Below are 19,298 nucleotides of genomic sequence, written 5' to 3' on the forward strand. Positions count from 1 at the left end.
TCATTTTGTGATTAATTTTAATACTTAACATTAAATTGGCAGGCGCTTTTGTCCAAAGGAGATGATTGTAGGCATTTGAACTTGATAGGAACATTATTCGGTTGAAGTACTTCCAATGAACACTGATTACAGCGAGAGCTGTAGATTATCCAAGGTAACAACTATTATTGGGGGGAAAAAATAAAATGAACATTTTAAATATTTAAAGCTTTGAGCGTGAAATTAATTTCACCTCTACTATATTGGGGAGAAGGCAGAAATCTCAAAACCTGGACAAATCCAACCTAAACTACTGTATGTATCAGGTCAGATCGCGAGAAAATGCTTAAATTAACTCTTTAATTGGCTAAACATGCAAACCCAAAAGTGCCATATTGTCCTTTAACACCTGCAGGACTACACTATTAAAATCACACAGAAAATACAAAACATCTTTCAAAACACATAAGTAGTTTAAATAAAAATAGTTTTTATTAATCAAAGGTAAACATGACTTTGTATTGTTGATCAAGTTGAGAATGTAACACCGACATCCACAGCATCGTTTGGCTTGGGTCACGACAGTGTCCAACAGAGGGGCAAGCAGATGCTAGCTAAATTGGATGACTGTGTAATCTCTGGGTGACAGGGTTTGATTAAGGGGCGGCCATGAGGGGGATTCAGACAGAAGGATGTTCAGACGTTTATACTGTTTCTTGGATTCGCGCCTCCTACGCAGCGCCCGAAGACAGTTCAGGATACCCAAATCTATCAGCACCTGGGGGTAAAAAACAGAAACTGTACGGTTAACAAGAGCCTTTAGGAATATACTAAGCTTAAAACAGATTGTCCATTTGGAGTACTTATCTATTAATGATGAAAACGACAAAACATGCCTTTTTTAAGAGCAGACATTTTGACTAGCAGCCAAGTTCTATCCAACTGTCCCAGTAAACCATGGCAGGGAGCCGACGCTAAATGAAGTGCTAGCTGACATTCCTGTCTTTCTAGATTAGAAAGTTATAGTTGTGCGTTGTGTTAGCATGGAGCCTGTTGTCACCCAGTATTGTGTATGCTGGTTATTCAAGTTATACTGTACTTGGCAGAAAAATCTGAGGATTTAGATACACGTAATTGTACGAGATCCGAGATGACTGTCGTCATACTTGAAAGTTGGTGCTTATAATTTATACTTTATTAATCCCGCAAGGGGAAATTCCAATGTTTTCACTCTGTTGTTATTACACACAGGTCTGAATTAGACACACATGCTCAGAACCTATACATGCACTAATGGAGAGATGTCAGAGTGAGCGTTATCAAGTCAACAATAACAACAATAGCTTCAGCAGTAAGTGGAGGTGGGGAAGGTGTAAGGAGTTTTGAGCTCCAACATAAGTCACAGCTATTAAAGCCCAAAGTATTTATCAGGGTCAAACTTTTGAGGGGTGTGCTGCACAGTATATACGTATTTTGTATTGAGCATGAAGAAGTTACTATGGACATTTTTTTTACCTTTTCCACCATTAAAACATGTCACCGTTGATGTCAATAGTAACTGACATAAACTCAAGATGAACTTAAGGAGAATATTACAGACTTTTTATAGCTGTCTTTCTGGCCTTTTAGAGGGTCTTCAAAGATAAATTTTGGTTGGGGTATAAGTGTAATGTTAAGCATCATGGAGAACCCCAACATCAGTTATATCCACAGACTGTCATGCGTCTCATCTGGTTAATGTTGGAGCTAATGATTGAAACAGCAATGTTTCATTAACAATTGTCAGAAGAGGGAATATCAAAGTTTAATGTCATCACTCACCTCCACAAAAAAACAAATGAGGAAGTTAAGAGCAGCCAGAGCGACGAGCAGCATTTTGAAATTCATATCAAAGAAGTCGTACAGTTTAAGTATTTTAAGGGCAGGCCCAGGATTCAACACCAGCCAGGTCATCAGGGCAAAGAGGATCAATAGGACACAGAGGAAAATCCCTGGAAAGATAAGAAGAAAAAACACACCTGAGTTTAAAGTCATAAATCTTAAATAAGTTTCACTTGTAATATTATTGTAGGAGCCCATTAGGCGTCACCTTTGTGCTGTGGTGGAGGAGCACAAAACCGCAACACCAAGCCATGCTGGCTAGTTGTTGTATATGTGAAATGTTTGCTTGTATGAAGATTTATGGACCGTTATGGATTCTTTTATGTAACAACCAGAAAACCGTTTTCACTAAGAAAAAAGGCAATGAGCATAAGTGGGAGAGTTATAACTCTACTGTGCTACGGCGGCTGCAGCCCCCCAGTGGCTTTAACGTTTAGGCTTAGCTGCTACAGTTATATTTAACTAGAAGGGCATCTCCCGAGGCCATGCTCTATCTTGCAATGTTAAAAAAGTAAAAAAATAATCTGGGCATTGGCCCCAGATTCGGATCTGCACCAAAATGCTTCATTTTCAACTGTAGTAATGGTGGGAAGAAACCGGAGCACCCGGAGGAAACCCATGCAAGCACAGGGAGAACATGCAAACTCCAAACAGAAAGGCCTGAGACAACCTGGGTTCAAAACCCAGAACCTTCTTGCTGTGAGGCAGAAGTACTAACCACTGAGCCACCGTGCTCCCTCTATCTTTCCACCAAGTTTTTCCATAATCCTGCTGACAAAAAACCCCCGAAAATATAACCTCCTCGGTAGAAGTAATAAAGCTGAGAAATTCGTTTTTTCATTGTTGTCAGTTTATTCCAACCCCAAATCGTCATCCTTGTACATTTCTGATGACTCACAATTGTAGTATAAGGGTTTCTTGTGAGGGTATCCCTTGGTGACCACCACAGCCATGATGATGTACTGGAAACCTGATAAGGCAAACACACTGGTGTCCTCCATGTTTGGCAGATTGGCTGCGCCAATCCTTGTTGAATTGATTGGAACGTACCTAAAAAAATAAAAAATAAATAATATATAAAAAAAAAAAAAAAAAAAATAAAATAGTAATAATAATAATAATAATAATAATAATAATACAGGGATGAACAGTGTATCAAAGTGCATCAAGTGTAAATGGGATGGTTTGTCCTTTTCTAAATCTGAGATATTGGATTTTGTTCAGTGAATGTAAAAACAAATGTAACATCTTTCTTTAGGAAATTCTGAATTAAAATGAAAGCTCTTTGCATGCGTGTCTTTTTTACTGACCAGTCCTGAGAGTTGGTGATGAAGAGCGCAGCCAGCTGGCCCAGAACAATCACGCAGGTGTGGATGAAGAGGCTGCCCAGCACAGGCAGGGACAGCAGACTGGCTGAGGGTCTGGAGGGGTCCAGCTTGTCACTGGGGCCCCCTCTCCCCATCACAATGGCCAGGGACGTCACCAGAAACAAGTCACAAAGCAAGAACTGCACGTCGGACAACCTCGTCCTCACCTGGACACACAAGTCACGTTTCATTGTAAGCCCTGTAAGCAATGCTTCGGTGATCGGTATGGCATGCATTTAGAGCGTCAGTGTGACATGTTGAAAGCTGATAGAGGTGCAAACAAATGGCTTTGGATTAAAATACATGAAATTGTTACGCTTACAATTCTTTCTTTTTTCTTTTTGTTTTTTTATAAGAATTGACTTGACAGAAATACAAATGAATGGCAGCAATATGATGGACTTTTGTGAGAGTGTAATGAGCTCCACTGCTACTCACTGTGTAGAGGGTGAGAACAGCGCAGAACTGAATGAGGCTGTAACTGGCCATGTATCTAAAGAGACTGAAGGAGGTGACCAGAGAACACCGGCCCTCTCTGTACAGACAAGGAGAAAAAAAATGAGTTAATATTTTTGTCTGCTGCAGGTACGCTACCACGAACATTACTGGTTTGGTTTGTTTTCAAAGACGTCATCCATATTTACCCTGCTATTCTAACTCAATGCCTCCTACTTCCTCACCTGATAAGCAGCGGCACACAGCTGATGTTTTCAGTCTTGGAAGTGAAAGGTGACGCGACTGAAGCCTCGGCTTCAGACAGAGAAACCCCAACATCAGCAGCTCTCAGGGCCCCGCAATCGTTGGCCCCGTCCCCACACATGCCCACCTTGTAGCTGTGGTAGAGAGTATTTAAAAGTGCTCATATTATGCTCATTTTCAGGTTCATAATTGTATTTAGAAGTTGTTCCAGAATAGGTTTATGTGGTTTAATTTTCAGAAAACACCATATTTTTGTTGTACTGCACATTGCTGCGGCTCCTCTTTTCACCCTGTGTGTTGAACTCTCTGTTCTAGCTACAGAGTGAGACATCACACTTCTGTTCCATCTTTGTTGGGAGTCGCACATGCGCAGTAAGTACTGCTAGCTAGTCAGTTGCAGAGCATGCTCCCTCACGCTCTGCATTATATTATAACGTGTTACAAAGTGACGCACGTTCGTCACTTAAGTAAAGGCTGGACTACAATAGACCGTTTGGAGCAGTTTGTGAACAGTGTTTTCTATGGAAGATGGTAAGGTATGGTATGGTCCCTTTGGGTGGACTTTGGGCTTTTTCACTTTGTAAACCTATACCGTGCACAAAAAGATATATAACACAATAAAGGGGAAAAGCCAAAAAGCACAATATGAGCACTTTAAGTCAAGTAGTAGCCCGTTGTTTAATTATACAAATTACTGGTATTAAAATGACAAATACTAGACTTGTGATTATGTATCGTGCAACTAGTGGAAGCCCTTAACTTCAGATGCAACATTTTATGTGGATTCCACAAATAGATGATAGACTGCTATATATAGCTATATAGAGTGTCTGTATCTCTTAGTACTTTATAGGCTTTTCCACTCTGATGAGAATAAAATAAAGTTAGTATCAGTTATGCATAACTGAAAACTCGAGCCCTTTTATGTCTGAACTTACTTAAGTTTCTGCAACTCCTTCACTAGCTGGGTTTTCTGGTCAGGAGCCATGCGTGCAAATACTGTGGCTCGCAGCAAAACCTACAATGACAGCATGTCAAGAAAAGTTGACAAACAATTAATCCCATCTTGATTTTATAATCATCATCTTTGTAATTTAAAAGGTAAATGTTGCTTGAAATACAGGCTGACAGCATAATGCCTCAGTTTGAACCAAATTATAATTTCGTTAAATCACTGTCCCCGTCACTACTCCTCTAGTTGTTGTATGCGTGTGTCATTTAATTGGCAGATTAGGGGAATATAGTAGAACATTCCTGCTGGGATTACATAGCATACATTACCTTTGGCAAATACTCAGGGAAGTGATCACAGAGGGCAGCAAAGGACTTGCCATTAATAGCCAAGTGATAGTCAAAACCACCCTGGTACAGGCCCTGAGAGGAGTAAAGAAAAGCATTAATAACAGCAGCCAAAATGGATCCTCCCAGTTTAAAAAAATAAAAATAAATAAAGAGTAGGTAATGATTGTGCTCATTGTGTGTGCTATCCTGATAACTACTTAATCATGATTGACAGAACCATGATTCTCCCTTTCCCATATCGGTCGAAGATATATTCTGACAACAGAGAACAGCAGAGACTTAAAGGTGCAGTAAGCAATGCTGCGCAAAGATTGTTGAAGCTCCGCCCCCCAGATTCAGGGATAAATACCTACTGGCCGGCCGGCCGGCACATTCACATGCTGCCTCCCCTCTTCCATAAACTGCCGCCGCCTGTTGTCGATTGGCTGGAATGTTTTGTGGCTTGTGCACTCCTTTCTGTTTGTTTTCCATTTACACAGCAATGGCTGTGTATTAACACCAGATTCATTTTCAGCGCACGTAGAAAACAGAGAGCTAGGTGACCATGAGGATATAGTCGCTGAATTTGGCAAAAAGTGTTTTGAATTAACGTCGCTTACTGCACCTTTAACCAGACTGACGAGCAGTCAGTGTACTGCAGCGTGTCTGAGTAGGACCGACCTGAGTGATGACCTCCCCTCTGTCTTCCAGGCTGAACCTCAGGGTGGGTATGGACTGGGCAGTGGGAGGGGTTGCATTGACGAATATCACCTTGTCATCAAATCCTACCATCCCACAGCTTTTTGCTACACTGACTGCAGTTAAAATGTTGTCCCCTATGTGAGGAAAGACAAAACGGGATTTGACATGATGGTGTTGATGGCATTTAAGATGCCTGCAATAATAATGCCTTAATGATAATATAATAATGCAAAATATCTCTCACCAGTGACCATGACACTGCGAAGGTGTGCCAGTCTCAGCATGTTAATAACCTGGGCACTCTCTGGCTTCACCAGATTCTTCATCATCATCAAGCCCAGGAACTGCATGTCTTTCTCTACCTCCCCTCTGTGGAAAGGCTGCATTTACAACACGCTTCAGGTGTAGAGAAATTCATTTTTAAAGGAGCTTTGGAGCCACAGACAAGCCAGAAACTCAGACAGGGTTCTCACCGTTCAATGGTGCTTAAGTCAGTGTTCCCGTCTACTGGTTTATAGGCGAGTGCAAGAACTCTGAGACCTTCACTGGAGAAACTGTGCAGTTTGCTGGAGAACTGTCCTGGCACTGTTAACATAAAGCATCCCATTTAGTATAAATGTAATGTAAAAGAGTAGACACAATGCAAAATTAATTTCAATCCAAAACACAAAAAATATATATCCTGCATTAGTTGTATATTAACACATGGGATGGTATTATTATATTATTAATATTAAGTTCCTGACCAGTTTGTGCTCGGCAGAGACTAGCCACCATTTCTGGGGATCCTTTCATGAATGCGAGAGCCGAACGTCCGCCGCGGGCCACCGTCACCACACTCATCCTCTGCAGTGCCGAGGAGAAGGGAAACCTCTGAACAATGGCCACTGCCTCGCTTGTGGACTGACAGCCAAATGAAAGAGAAGAATATCAGTTATGCATAACTGAAAACTCTAGACCGATATTGACTAAGAAGTGGAAGGGACTTAGTGCTGATGTACCAACTTTTCTTCACCTAATTTGAATTTAATTCAGTTTGCAATTACATACATTAGCCACAATGTCAAAATATAACACTAAGGTTAAGTAATGGAAAGATCAATACAGCAGTTAAGGGGATTTGACGCAAAAGCTCTACTGATCAGTCAATATGAGAGTAGTCTCGCTTTGCCAGACCTTCCTGCACAGCGCTGCGGAGGAGGGTCTGGCTAGTCCACACAGCATTCCAGGATGGGAGAAAAACATGCTCTGGTTTACTGGCATTTCTTTAAACCAATCACAATTGTCTTGGGTGGAGCCAAGTGCCGGACGGAGCCCCGGTGCTGCTGCAAAATAGCCTCGGGAAGGAACTGGTTTTGGTGGAACGTGTACGTTCAAAGGTTGTTTTCGTCGAGCAACAGAAAACTCAGATTGGACAGATAGTCTAGCTAGCTGTCTGGATTTACCCTGCAGAGATCTGAGGAGCAGTTAACCATAGTCCTCAGAAATCGACTGGATTTTAAAATTATAACACAAAGAAAGCGTAAGGTAACAGACATCCGGCCGAAAAGAGTGAAATATGGCGGAATTTCAGGCGGCACTGGAGCAATCCCGGAAGTGGAAAATTGTGGATATAGACTAATATGAGAGTGATGGTAGGGACACTCACAGCTCCTTGAGCTTGAGGCTGTTGAGTAGGCGGACTCAAAACAGCCAAAACTCTGTGGCCTCCAAACTCTGCATCCAGCACATTTCCATCTCCCTCTGGCTCCTGGAGTGTCTGGGAAAATATACACAAAGATACTGATTTAGATTAATATTATAAAAGAAGTTCACAGTGAGATGATAGGTTATGCGTTGGAGAATGGATCTGCAGTCACTTGAGGCACTTTAAAACAAAAAGTGGTTCTTGCAATGTCCCTGGTGTGCAAACAATGTTTTTAGAATAAACATATTTGCAATATCTGTTCACACTGACAGGGAAAAATGGCCTTTTAAAAAGTTTGCCTTTTATTGCTAGAAATAAATAGTCCAAAAATAGTCTTTTTTTCAATGTTATACTATGGTGATGTAATTTATTTACATGCATCTTCAGCTCTTTTGAAAAAACTGGATGCCTTGCTGTTTGTAACTGGTGCAAGCTTCCGTATACATCATGTATATGAAATGGCTCAATGGACTTCACTTTGTTTAAAAAGGAGGAAAAACCCATATGTTAATTTTTTTATTGCAAAAGCTTTACTGGGTAAATTAAGGCAGTACATATCCAGCTTACTGACATATTACTCCAGTAACTTTAACACTAGATCATCAGAGACGGTTCTTCTCATGGTCCCAACCATCCAAAAAGAGCTGGTTAAATCTGCCTTTTCCTTTCACGCAGGGCATACTGGACTTGGAATCTTTACCCACTCTTAAAAGGTGTACGGAACATTGTTGTTGATTTTAACAGGTGCAAGTATTTTGTTGTCATTACTTAGAATTCCTCATGGGGGCGACAGAAACTATGCACTACAGCTTTAACGGTACACTATGAGTTCCTGCATAGTCACTTCTGTTGACGTTCCAAGTAAATGTCAAACAAAACAGAGCAAGCTCGCCCATCCCCCCCATGTTTCCGTAACTGTCATGACTAACTGACTAATGGCCTTTTTATGCTTCGGCGTAGAATCAAGTGTGTACACTCACAGACCCCTCTGCGTCTGCGCCATAACCCGACGTGCACCTCTTGAAAAATGTAACTACACGTCGCAGCAACGCGTCGGTGGGAAATCGGGAGCAGTAAACGTTAACTATCTCTTTGATATCATGTTGTTTACGGAGACGGAGAACCAGGAAATGCGTCGGGGATATGTCAATGGGAAAAGCAAGCTACTAAGCCACACCCACGGCAGTCGCTATGACGACCAGCCACGCTGAGGCGATACTAAAATCTGCAATGGAAAACGGACGCACAGCGAGTCGAGGCGAGTAGAGTCGAGGCGATTCGAGCAGGTACCATGTAATGGAAAAACGCCATTACTGTGTTGTCTTCCCGAGACCGGGTTTTTTCACAGTGTATTCAGGGGGCGGGCAGCTAGCGGATCAAGGAGAGATGCCTACGATTTAAGACAAAAATGATATTGCACTGAAACAATGCAGGAACTCATAGTGCGCCTTTAAATGACAAAAGGTTTTTTACCCAGTTCTAGTCAAGTACCTCAATCAAATAAAATAACTTTATAGTGTCATACCCAACCAGTGGACTCGACCATCTTGAGCTCCAGAGGGTCTCCGAGAGGCTGTCCTTGCAACAGCGTCACAGTGTGACAGCAGGCCAGGCCTGAGAGCATGGGGCCTGGGGGCAGGAGTCTGGGATCTGGGACCAGCTCTGAGAAACCGGCAGGTCCCCCCTCCATCACTCCCCACACATCCATACCGTCCTCCGTAAGAGTCCCTGTCTGGAGAAACAAAAGCACTCTGATGAAAGGCAACTTCAACATGTGGCCACAGCTGTTCTCCACATACACAGTAGACTTTAGCTAATGGAATCCCCCTCACCTTGTCAAAGCAGAAGAGTGAGACCTTGCCACAGATGTTGATGCGTGGTGGACTGATGCAAAAGACGCCCTGGCTCTTCAGCCTGCGTTGGGCATATATAGTGCCAGTGGTGATGGCTGCAGATAGGGCAGGAGGCACTGCGATGGTCACAACATCCAGGCTCATAATCACCAACTCCAGCCAGGTCGCCTGGACACACACCCAGAACAATTCAGTGATATCACTTTCTTTATTGTTGGCATGCCAACTAAAGACAGGCCAGAAAAGATTTGGTCTTTGCATTGTGGCTTGCACTTACACCCGATTTGAAGAGGACCGCAAAGCTGTAAATGCTGCCAACCAAAGCTGTAGCAAGAAGAAAAACATTGTTAAGAATTTATTAATGTTCAACTATAATTGAATTATAGGTAAAAATAAAAAAAGGCTTGAAATACATATCCCTGAGTAACTCAGTTCTTCATACACTCTTGAAACAAAATTAGGCAGGTCGCTGTTAAAGCTCTTACCAACAAAACCAAGGATGAGCAGGAACTTAGCAGAATCTTGGTAGAAGCGGAAGTCGGTTGGATGAGGATACAAAATGGAGCTGACCAGGTTACCTTTGGCTGTGAAAAACCCTGAGGATGAGATATAAGCAGGAGAACTGGCTTGACTTGGAGAGCAAACATAAGATCTCAAAAGGTGTCCTGTGGCATTTCCTTCTTAACAAATTTCTGTGTATAGTGTTACTCGCACAAAGTATTGTGTGTATCCTTGAAGCCTAAAAAAACGCATCAACTGCATTGCAGACTAGAGGTCCACAACTACACAGGTTACCTTTAACTCTTAACTGACATCTCACTAAAATGTTACAGACTCAGATCCTCAGTGTCTCTACTCACCGGTGCTTGTGACCACAGCAACAGCACCGCTGCCTCCCGGCCCTCCCCCTTTGGCCTGAATGAGCTGGGTACCACAGAACAGGGTGTGTCTGCGCTCAGTCTCTGAGCTGTACCTCCCCTCACCAGCTAGCAGTGGTGTCTTTAGCACTGGGACACTTTCACCTGGACACAGGAAGCATGAGAACAGATGAACACAGTGACACCTCACAGGAAGATGTAGAACAAGCTGGAGGCACAGACTGTGAAAAGAGTTGGCATCATGAATGCCATTTGCAAAGGCTTTTATCTTGATGCTGAATTGGTTTTAAAGAACAGAAATTGGATTTTGGTACAAATCAAACATTCACTCTAAATGGAACAAGAAAATGGGAGACTGAGTATTTGTTTTTCTAGCCAGAAATTATATTGAATTGCAATTTGGTTTTACTTTTTTGTTAAAAGGTTCCATATTATGCTCATTTTTAGGTCCATACTTGTATTTTGGGTTTCTAATAGAAGAAGTTTACATGCTTTAATGTTCAAAAAACGCATTATTTGTCTCATAATGTCTGTATTCACCCTCTGTCTGAAAGGCTCCGTTTTAGGGCTTGTCTCTTTAAGACTTCCTCCCAAAAAGGCCCAGTCTGCTCTGATTGGATGTTCTGCATCTGCGCTATGAGGGTCTGCACCGTAATTGCAATTTTGATATCTGTTCTGATTCACAATTAAGGTGGAAAATAAAAGTTTTGTGTTGTGTGGATTTTAAAACATATGGTATCGAAAAAAGTATCGTTATGGAACCGGCATCAAAACTGAGGTATCGAAACTTGCACTGGATCGAAAGATTTTGAACGATGCCCACCCCTATATAGACTTGACTTCATAACAGTACGAAAGTCCCGACGGCTCATTTAAAAAGCCACAGTTTCCGAATACGGGCTGTGTGCATTTCTCTGTGGATTGAGCGTTTTGATACTTACCTACTTACAGTATTTATATAGCACCTCAACCTGCTTTCTAATCAAAAATGACATGGGAATCTCACTTTTTACAATACCATATTCACGGAGGGGCGAGAAATCAAAGGCTGGAACCCTCACCACCACAAGGTTATATACCAGTTAATCCCTTTGATGAACTAGCGCCAATGTGCAGTCATCTTGAAAATCACCTTTGATGGCCAATTTGTGACTCTAATTAGCCTCAAGGTTGTGAAATGTAACATAACCCCAGCTTTTTTAATTAAATCCTACATTAAAAGTGGAAAACAGTTACGCTCTGCGTTGTATTGTTGTCGAGTTTTGTTGATCACCTGTGAGCATACTTTCGTTGACCAGACACTCCCCAGCCAGCAGGGCCGCATCACAGGGCAGCAGCAGACCTTCCTGAGGGATGATTAGACAGTCGCCGGGGGCCAGTTCCTCCGAGCTAACAAGCTCCTCCACTGAGAAAACACACAGCCAGGAATAAATGTCCTTGTAGAGAGTTCTGGGTTTAATGCAGAATGACTTGACTTAAAAAAGGAAAAATGTTCTTTCAAAACATTCCTAAAAGGCTTCACGGTTACTTGCTTACCATGGAAGTGGGAACGGGGGACAGCCATACTATATTTTTCAGAGGCCTGTAAGCTGGTTTAGCTAGTTAAAGGCTTGCTACCGTGACGCTGAGGTCTGCCCATAGAATGGCAAATTTTGAAGAAACTAACTCTTCCCAACCTCAACATGGAGAATAGGCTGTTACACGCGTGGTATGGATCTTTAATGATTCTCCTAGCCTTCTTTTCTTGCAGCCCCTGGTGTAAATATCCTTTAAGCAGAGTGGGAAACAAACAAAACACTCTCTGCAGGGCTCACAGTCCTGTTCTGTGCCATTTCCATACTAGTCAGTGATGTTCCCCGTAGAAGACACTATCAATGGTTTAAAGTAGAAATTCCTCAGTATTTGAGGGGATCTGTGATTTGGTGACTGTGGAGGCCATTTGAGTACAAAGAACTCATTGTCACTTTCAAGAAACTAGTTTGAGATGATTTGAGCTTTGTGACATGGCGCATTATCTTGCTGGAAGTAGCCATTAGAAGATCGGTAGACTGTGGTCATAGCAGGATGGTTAGCAACAGTACAAAGGGTGAACAAAACCCTACATATATCAATCGCGTAACAAATCCACATAGATCATTTTCTGAAACTACAAGAAATTCACATTAGGAGAAGAATAGATTTGCAAAAACCCACCTCCTGAGTTTCTCCGTATTGTGACATTAGTGACCAACCGGGCCATGTAGCGAAGAGTGACGCTTTGCTGTGGAGTACGGTCAAATAAGATTTATATAATAATATTTACCATCCATTACCTGAGCTAAACACATATATTTTAATCAGATTGAATATCCCACTACAGGCTCACCTTGCGGATCTCATAAAGTGAGATACCGATGGATAAAATGGAGATAATAAATATACAAATGGCGTAATAATAGTAATTGTCGACAATCCACAGGGTGATGCTGAACACTTGGAACACATAGAACGGGTTGAGGACCTAAAGTGGGCAGATCAAAAGAGAGACAGAAGGAAGGAGCAAGTTCAAATTGATACTTCACCTGGATTTGGAACAAAATATCACTTAAAACATTCCAAACCATCATTTAAAAAAAAAGACAGATCTTCCATCTCACCTCCTCAAACAGCAGTTTCACGTAAGACTTCACCTGCACATCAATAAGATTCGGCCCATACATGAGTCTCCTGAAAGAATTCATGTCATGAATTACTCCGCAGTGCCCTCTGAGAATAAAGAGTCTGTTTATTTCCCCACGCGTGCATCCTTTCCTACCTGAGGCTTTGCTCCAGGTGACTCAGGCCCTTTTGGAAGCTATACACGTCATTGCAGGTCCAGTCCTCATTGAGGACACTACAAATAAAGATGGAAGGTTTCAACATTATAGTTAATAAAAAGGAAATATTTTACTTAGTGCTGTCAGTTAAACACGTTATTAACGGCGTTAACACAAACCCATTTTCACGGTGTCCCTTTTTTTTTTTTAAATCGCGAGATTAACGTTCTTTTTGGCCTAGCAAACTTTGTAGTTTTTTTCACATGCTGTTGCAACAACTAGTAACGTTAGAAAAACTACAACACCACACCGGATCTAGCTAGAGCGGAAACAAGACAACAGGCACGCTGCACACACTTGTTTGGGCTTGCGAGCCGGCCAAAGAGTAGTAGGCTAACTTTAGGTTTTGAGTGGATGGTGAGCGTGAGACGCCAAAATGGATGCCAATAAGATTCTGAATGGAAAGTTTACTTTTAAAAAGAAGCCAAATGGTTCCATTGACAAGTGATGTGTGTGTTTTGTCGTTGTGAACTGAGCTATCATCGCAGCACGTCCAGTCTGAAATACCACTTGATGGCCAAGCACACAGCTGGTGCAAATTCTCCGCCCCCTCATCAAAGTCAGTTGACAAAAGCACAAAGCAAGCCGATCCACTTTTCCATGTTGATAAGAGCATTAAAATGAGAAAAAAAAGAAATCAAGGGACATTTAGAACAGATAAAATGTGCGATTAATTGTGAGTTAACTATGACATTAATGAGATTAATCGCGATTAAATATTTAATCGTTTGACAGCACTAATTTTACTTTCTAGCTGTATATTGAGAACATAACTGAGTACAATAAGAAAGTAGCAGTGCCTAAAAACAGTCTCGATACAAATATACAGGATGAATCTAGCTGTTCGGTACTCAGTGCCGTGTTCCTCTTTTTCCTGTTTTAGTACCTGACACGACAGAAAGCTCCTTTCCTGCCCAGCCAGATGTAGCGCAGTCCTTTAAACAGGTAGTAGCGCAGCAGCGTTTTCTGTAACACAATAATGGTCACTTTTAGTCTGGTAAATGAAGATCACTCAGCACATCATTCTGCTGACTTCTTCCTTACCTCCTCCTTGTGCAGCTGAACTGTATCTCTCCATTCAATTTCCTCCAGCTCTACCACCATTTCCAAACTGAAAGGGACAAAGCAAGTAGGTAGAGGCTACATACAGTTTTTTTTTTTTTTTTACTTTTATCTGACTTTTGTTAGTTTTTTTTCAGGTATGTGTTGAAACGCTAAAAAGGTAATGCTGTGAGAGGATAGAGACATGTAGCTGACCTGCTGCAATCCATCTCCTCTGTGAGGACCTCCACCACATGCTGCTGGCCAAAACTGTCCTGAAGGAAAGACGACACAGATACATGTGTGATTGCTTGGAACTATGCACTTGACCAACCAAGATATGCAGTGAGTCAGAGCACAACACATAACACTGCCATAGACATGGTGCTCTTTACCGTCTTACACTAACATTCATGCTTGGTGGTCAGAATGTCATGAGACAGAACCGATAAATATAGCTAGTCGTATGTTAATGTGGAAAAGACTAAAAGCATTTCGGACATCAACCTTTTAAACTAACATTTCAGTGCAGGAGGTTTTATTAAAGAACCTAGAAGGATAATGTGCGACAAAGTAAAATGCAGGTCAGATGCAATTCCTGCAATGCAAAGAGAAAAGTAAGTATTAATGACAGTGGGTTTTAAATCTAAGTAGGAATTAATTTATTTCCTCACTCTTATTAGCAGAACATCTGCCAAAGCCAGAGGGCAGGAGCAGCAGCGTGCCAGGACAGCAAGCCTTGGGCGCCAGTGAAACACAATCAGGAGGACACCCAAGGACAGCACGGCAGCCAGACGACACAACCACAACCGCCAGCGTACCCACTTATACCCCTGAACATCCTGTTGGGGCAAAGGAGTCAGACGGTCCATTCAGATTCAAACAAAGGTTAATTTCCATACAGCTGGTATATCTGCACCCATTTTACATGATAAACCTCCACTGCGGCTTTTAACAGTGATACCTGAAACAAGTGTGACAGAAAATGTTCAAAACCACTGATTTCTCTGTATCTGACGGTTAAATATAGCAAGAGTATAGAGACCATGCACATCTCTAAAGTTCTACATCCACAGGTGTCATTGTACGTTTTCACACCACATTCAAGCAAACTAAGCACACTACCGCTTTCACCCGTCTTATCTGTCGACAAAGACCGCAACCTCACTTATATTTGCTGTATTTTCCCCATTGTTTTCTTCTTTTCTTTACCATATCTAAGTCTTGGATGCAAACATAATTTGCCACACTTGTGGCCATTTTAGGTATAGCAGTAAAAAAAAAAAAAAAAAAAAATGTGGAGGGTCTTACCATGTGAGAGTCCGGACTGAGCAGGGGGTCTCGTGGACTGGGTGACGGGAGTCCGCTCTGCGGCTCCACCACACTACCTACAGAACAGGTACGCACTGTTAACACAACTATCCTACTCCTCTCACAGCGTTTGAACTAAGCACACAACGCACACCCTCAATACTAACAAAACACCCTTTGCAACGCTCTAGTCGAGTACATCGGGCAAATTGCAATAGGAGGATACAATACAAACACAGTCAAACTTTAGGAAGATATGTGAGATTGTGGGAGGTACTATAACCTAAACACAGCTGAGTACGATGGAAACACTCCTGTAGAAATGCCGTAAGTATTATACGTTTGCTATGAACTCGTAGTAAGGTCAAAAGTATAAAATAATCGAGGAAATAAAAAAAAAAAAAAAAAATATGTGGAGTAAAGTAAGTTGTTTGTTTAACCAGATGCTCGCTTCCGCATCTATCCGAAGATGTAGGGAAAATCATCACAAACTTATTTCGTGTTAAAACACATTTGAGGGGAAAAAATAAGCTCACCGCCAACTCGAAACCGTGCGTATTATTGCATATTTGCACGAAATGATAAAAATATAGACTGTAGTAATGCCGCTGTTGTAGCCCACCTTCCTTTTTTAACTGCGTACGTGTCTCGAGCGTCTGATACCGGACTACTTTACTTGTTTAACCGGATTTTAAGCACTCTGATACACGAGCCCCCATAGCCATTTCTGACGACAAATAATAAAAAAAAAATCTTGTTAACAAATATGCGGAAAGGAAGGACATTTAATGCTTTTATTCCACATTGTTGCAATGTCACGACTGTTGACTGGACCGCTACACAAGATTGTATAATAGGCTAGTCTACAAACAAAAATGAACGGTTGTGTTATGTATATATGTTGTCAGTATATTATTGGTCATATGACGACACCAACAACCTGACAGGGAAGGCAGACATCTCAACATTGTCATATTTTTGGATAAAGAAAGGCAAACTCATCAATACATTTGACAGTTTTACTCTCCCTTGGCACCAACATACACGTATCAGTCTTATCAAAGATTCCACACATCAACATGAATTCAAACAATTAGTTAAACATCAAGTTATCACTAAGGTAATAGATTCCTCATGATAAGAGTATGTTGGTTGTGAAGGACACCAGAACAAGTGTTATATTATTCTGTCCTACTTGTTGCGCTTGTACTGTGTGGGCATTCCTCTACATACAGTAGTACACATCACATACACTGCCCAGACAGTCATCTGTTTTGTCATAAAAGGCTTTCACATGATTGTAGCATAATCATGTGAAAGCTCATCAAGGCGAATGTAATGTGTTATTTTTGCCAAATCACATGCTTGCCTTGTTCTAACTAGGCCAATCTCTACCAAGAATAGCGTAAAAAGAAGTATCAGGTCTGCAATCAAATGGCTCTTATGTTTAAAGTCATTCATCATGGTTTTATTGTGTGTCAAAGCTACACAGTTACAGCCAAATTCCAGCTGGTTTCAAGTAACCAATCCATGCACAATACCTAAATAGACTGACACATTCTGTTTTTAAATTACCTTTGTCCCCCAGGCATCAATCAATAAGTCTGTTCAAAGGGACACTTTAGAGCACTTCCAACAAGGCCATAGCGGATATCACATCACTAACTATGACTATTCATTCCGCATTGTCCGATTAGCTGTAGATTACCCAGACTTTCAGTTTCATCATAACCAAAACCATTATGCAGCAATTTCTGCTATCTCGAAAAAGGGAAACGAGTATCCACAAGTCACAGACACCCGGCAGTCATCTGAGCTGATGGTGCAAAAAACAACCCTTAACCTCAAATAGCACCACACCAGCTTCATCTACAGTACAAGCAATGCCAAGACTGAAAGCCTGGTTGGTGGACCAGTCTGACACTTACATGATCTTTAGAGTAAGTCATCTCTGTACTGCAATTACTTATCAGCCTACAAATAAGCCAAATCCTAAAGCTCATAAAGGCTGATTTATCTGTTGGGCTCTAAATGAGGTCTGTGGAGGACTCTATAAAAAAAAAAAAAAAAAAAAAAAAGAGCTTCTGAAAAGAGACGCTGCTGTTGAATTTGAAGGTCATTTTTCACAGCTGTGAGGGCCTCAAATGAAATTCCTCCCATCTCCATTGTAATGGGGAGGAAGCAGAGATGGATATCTCACTGTCAGCCATGCAAATAAAACAAACTGCTTGGATTTAGCTATACCACTAGAGCTAAGAAGGTGAAAACATTTTTTTCTTTTTTTTTATAATTTAGGTAAAACTACTCTTTAAACTCAATTTCACCCCACTAGGCATGTTTGTATTTGAAGAACAGTTATTCTCACTAAGCTAGCTACTCAATAAAAGGACTACTTGAAGGACTAAACGCTTATTAATTGCTTTGATCAAAATAAGTTATTTTCCTGATTGATTGCCAAATGGTAGTTCAATTAAGATCTTAACCCAAGTTAACTAGCTAGCTAACCCCTGTCAACACTGACTTGAGTAACGTCAGTGTGTCCATGGCAAGTGTTGAGTTTGACAAAGGTAAGAAAAATGGGTAATAATTTGACAGCAGATTATTCTGTCAGTTGTTGCCCCCATATAACATGCAGTCAGTCAACTTTTGTAGCTAAGTGCATTACAAACTACCGTTCTTTTTTGGTTTTAGCTTACAGTTAACAGTAGCGTGCTTTGGTGGAGGGTCTGGCAAAGCGAAAAGGTTAGCAAACATCTGTTTAGCTTCAGTCTGCTCTCGGGAGTGAATGGTTGGTTAACAGCATTCAAACACACTTACCACGCCTAACGTTATCCATCATCTGCTCACGATGACAGCCTCCACATTACCTTCTTTCACACCATCGCAACCTAAATGACAGACTGCCTCCTAACCAGACAATAACCAGAAAAAATTATTATCCCACGATCCCAAACCATAAACTGTACCCTCCTACGGGAAGTCGCATTGTCCAAAATAGTCACAAGCGAGCCCATGTGTCGGAACACCGTAATGCCGCCTGCTACGACAGTTACAGTAACTGTGGAACCGTATTTCTGCTCAGCTCCTCCATATAGCAGATCATTTAATCTAATATAATAATAATATATATGCGATTTAATATTTTTATTTTGCCTGATTAGCAGTTTTATCAGAATGTTTTTGCCAATATCCTACACATTTGTATTAGGAGTGTGAAAACGTCACAGAAAACCAAAACTGTTTTTATTTGTAGGTCATCCTTTGTAAAGTGCTGATAAGTATAAACTTAGGCTTTAAACCATTCATTAATGTTTTGTAGCTTTATTATAAACCATTTATAAGAACACATTAGGGTTGCGAGTTTGTGAATCCCTTTGGCTGGTTTTTATTCTCCTAGTGCCTTTTATATAGATATATATTATATATAAAGGGCACTATATTCTCCTATTGCATTGCACTTTTTAAAACGACGCTGAAGTTGACTTCCGATTCACAGCTTCCGATTCGGCAGTTAAGGGGAAATTTAAGGGGACATTAAAACTGTCCGATTTAGCAGGGGAACATTATTGCCGAGGGACGATCCTCCGTTTTTTTTTTGATTTTAGATCTGGACCTGGTCTAATGTAGTCTACGTATAAAAAAAACCTGTGAAATCTCTCTTTATTGCGTTCACAAATCTAAAAGTGTGTTTTAGACATAATTAATAATTTACCTTAATGACTAACACTCTTTCAATACAGTAAGAGGTTCAAAAAATCCATGCC

At 41.2% G+C, this 19,298-nt stretch overlaps 1 protein-coding gene across 3 annotated transcripts; it reads right to left on the reverse strand.

Annotated features, from left to right (window-relative positions):
• Positions 1-449: 449 nt before the first annotated feature.
• On the reverse strand, positions 450-18,543 carry atp13a2 (ATPase cation transporting 13A2). Of its 3 annotated transcripts, none has more exons than XM_028583477.1 (29): positions 18,352-18,543; positions 15,535-15,611; positions 14,898-15,065; positions 14,440-14,498; positions 14,227-14,293; positions 14,069-14,148; positions 13,122-13,199; positions 12,964-13,033; positions 12,693-12,827; positions 12,521-12,587; positions 11,601-11,732; positions 10,310-10,471; positions 9,935-10,045; positions 9,727-9,773; positions 9,429-9,617; positions 9,122-9,328; positions 7,558-7,668; positions 6,656-6,812; positions 6,383-6,494; positions 6,154-6,278; positions 5,889-6,043; positions 5,208-5,300; positions 4,865-4,944; positions 3,908-4,060; positions 3,666-3,762; positions 3,171-3,394; positions 2,759-2,910; positions 1,801-1,970; positions 450-757 (listed from the first exon to the last, which is right to left on the reverse strand). In XM_028583477.1, the coding sequence occupies exons 1-29, from the start codon at positions 18,371-18,373 to the stop codon at positions 590-592; spliced, it is 3,468 nt and encodes a 1,155-aa protein (XP_028439278.1). In that variant the 5' UTR covers positions 18,374-18,543; the 3' UTR covers positions 450-589. The 3 variants fall into 3 exon arrangements, with proteins under 3 accessions (XP_028439278.1, XP_028439280.1, XP_028439279.1); XM_028583479.1 differs by lacking the exon at positions 18,352-18,543 and adding an exon at positions 16,157-16,218; XM_028583478.1 differs by lacking the exon at positions 18,352-18,543 and adding an exon at positions 15,818-15,895.
• Positions 18,544-19,298: the final 755 nt, after the last annotated feature.

This window comes from Perca flavescens, chromosome 7 (assembly GCF_004354835.1).
Source record: "Perca flavescens isolate YP-PL-M2 chromosome 7, PFLA_1.0, whole genome shotgun sequence".
NCBI classification, from domain to species: Eukaryota; Metazoa; Chordata; class Actinopteri; order Perciformes; family Percidae; genus Perca; species Perca flavescens.

What these genes read in the sequence shown, in the direction of transcription:
- atp13a2 (XM_028583477.1), bottom strand. Translation starts at nt 18,373, where the DNA reads ATGATGGATAACGTTAGGCGTG. An exon ending in GATGGATAACGTTAGGCGTG is followed by an intron (nt 15,612 to 18,351) that starts GTAAGTGTGTTT and finishes CCTGTTCTGTAG; the next exon opens with GTAGTGTGGTGGAGCCGCAG. An exon ending in TCATTTGTTTTTTTGTGGAG is followed by an intron (nt 758 to 1,800) that starts GTGAGTGATGAC and finishes TTTTACCCCCAG; the next exon opens with GTGCTGATAGATTTGGGTAT.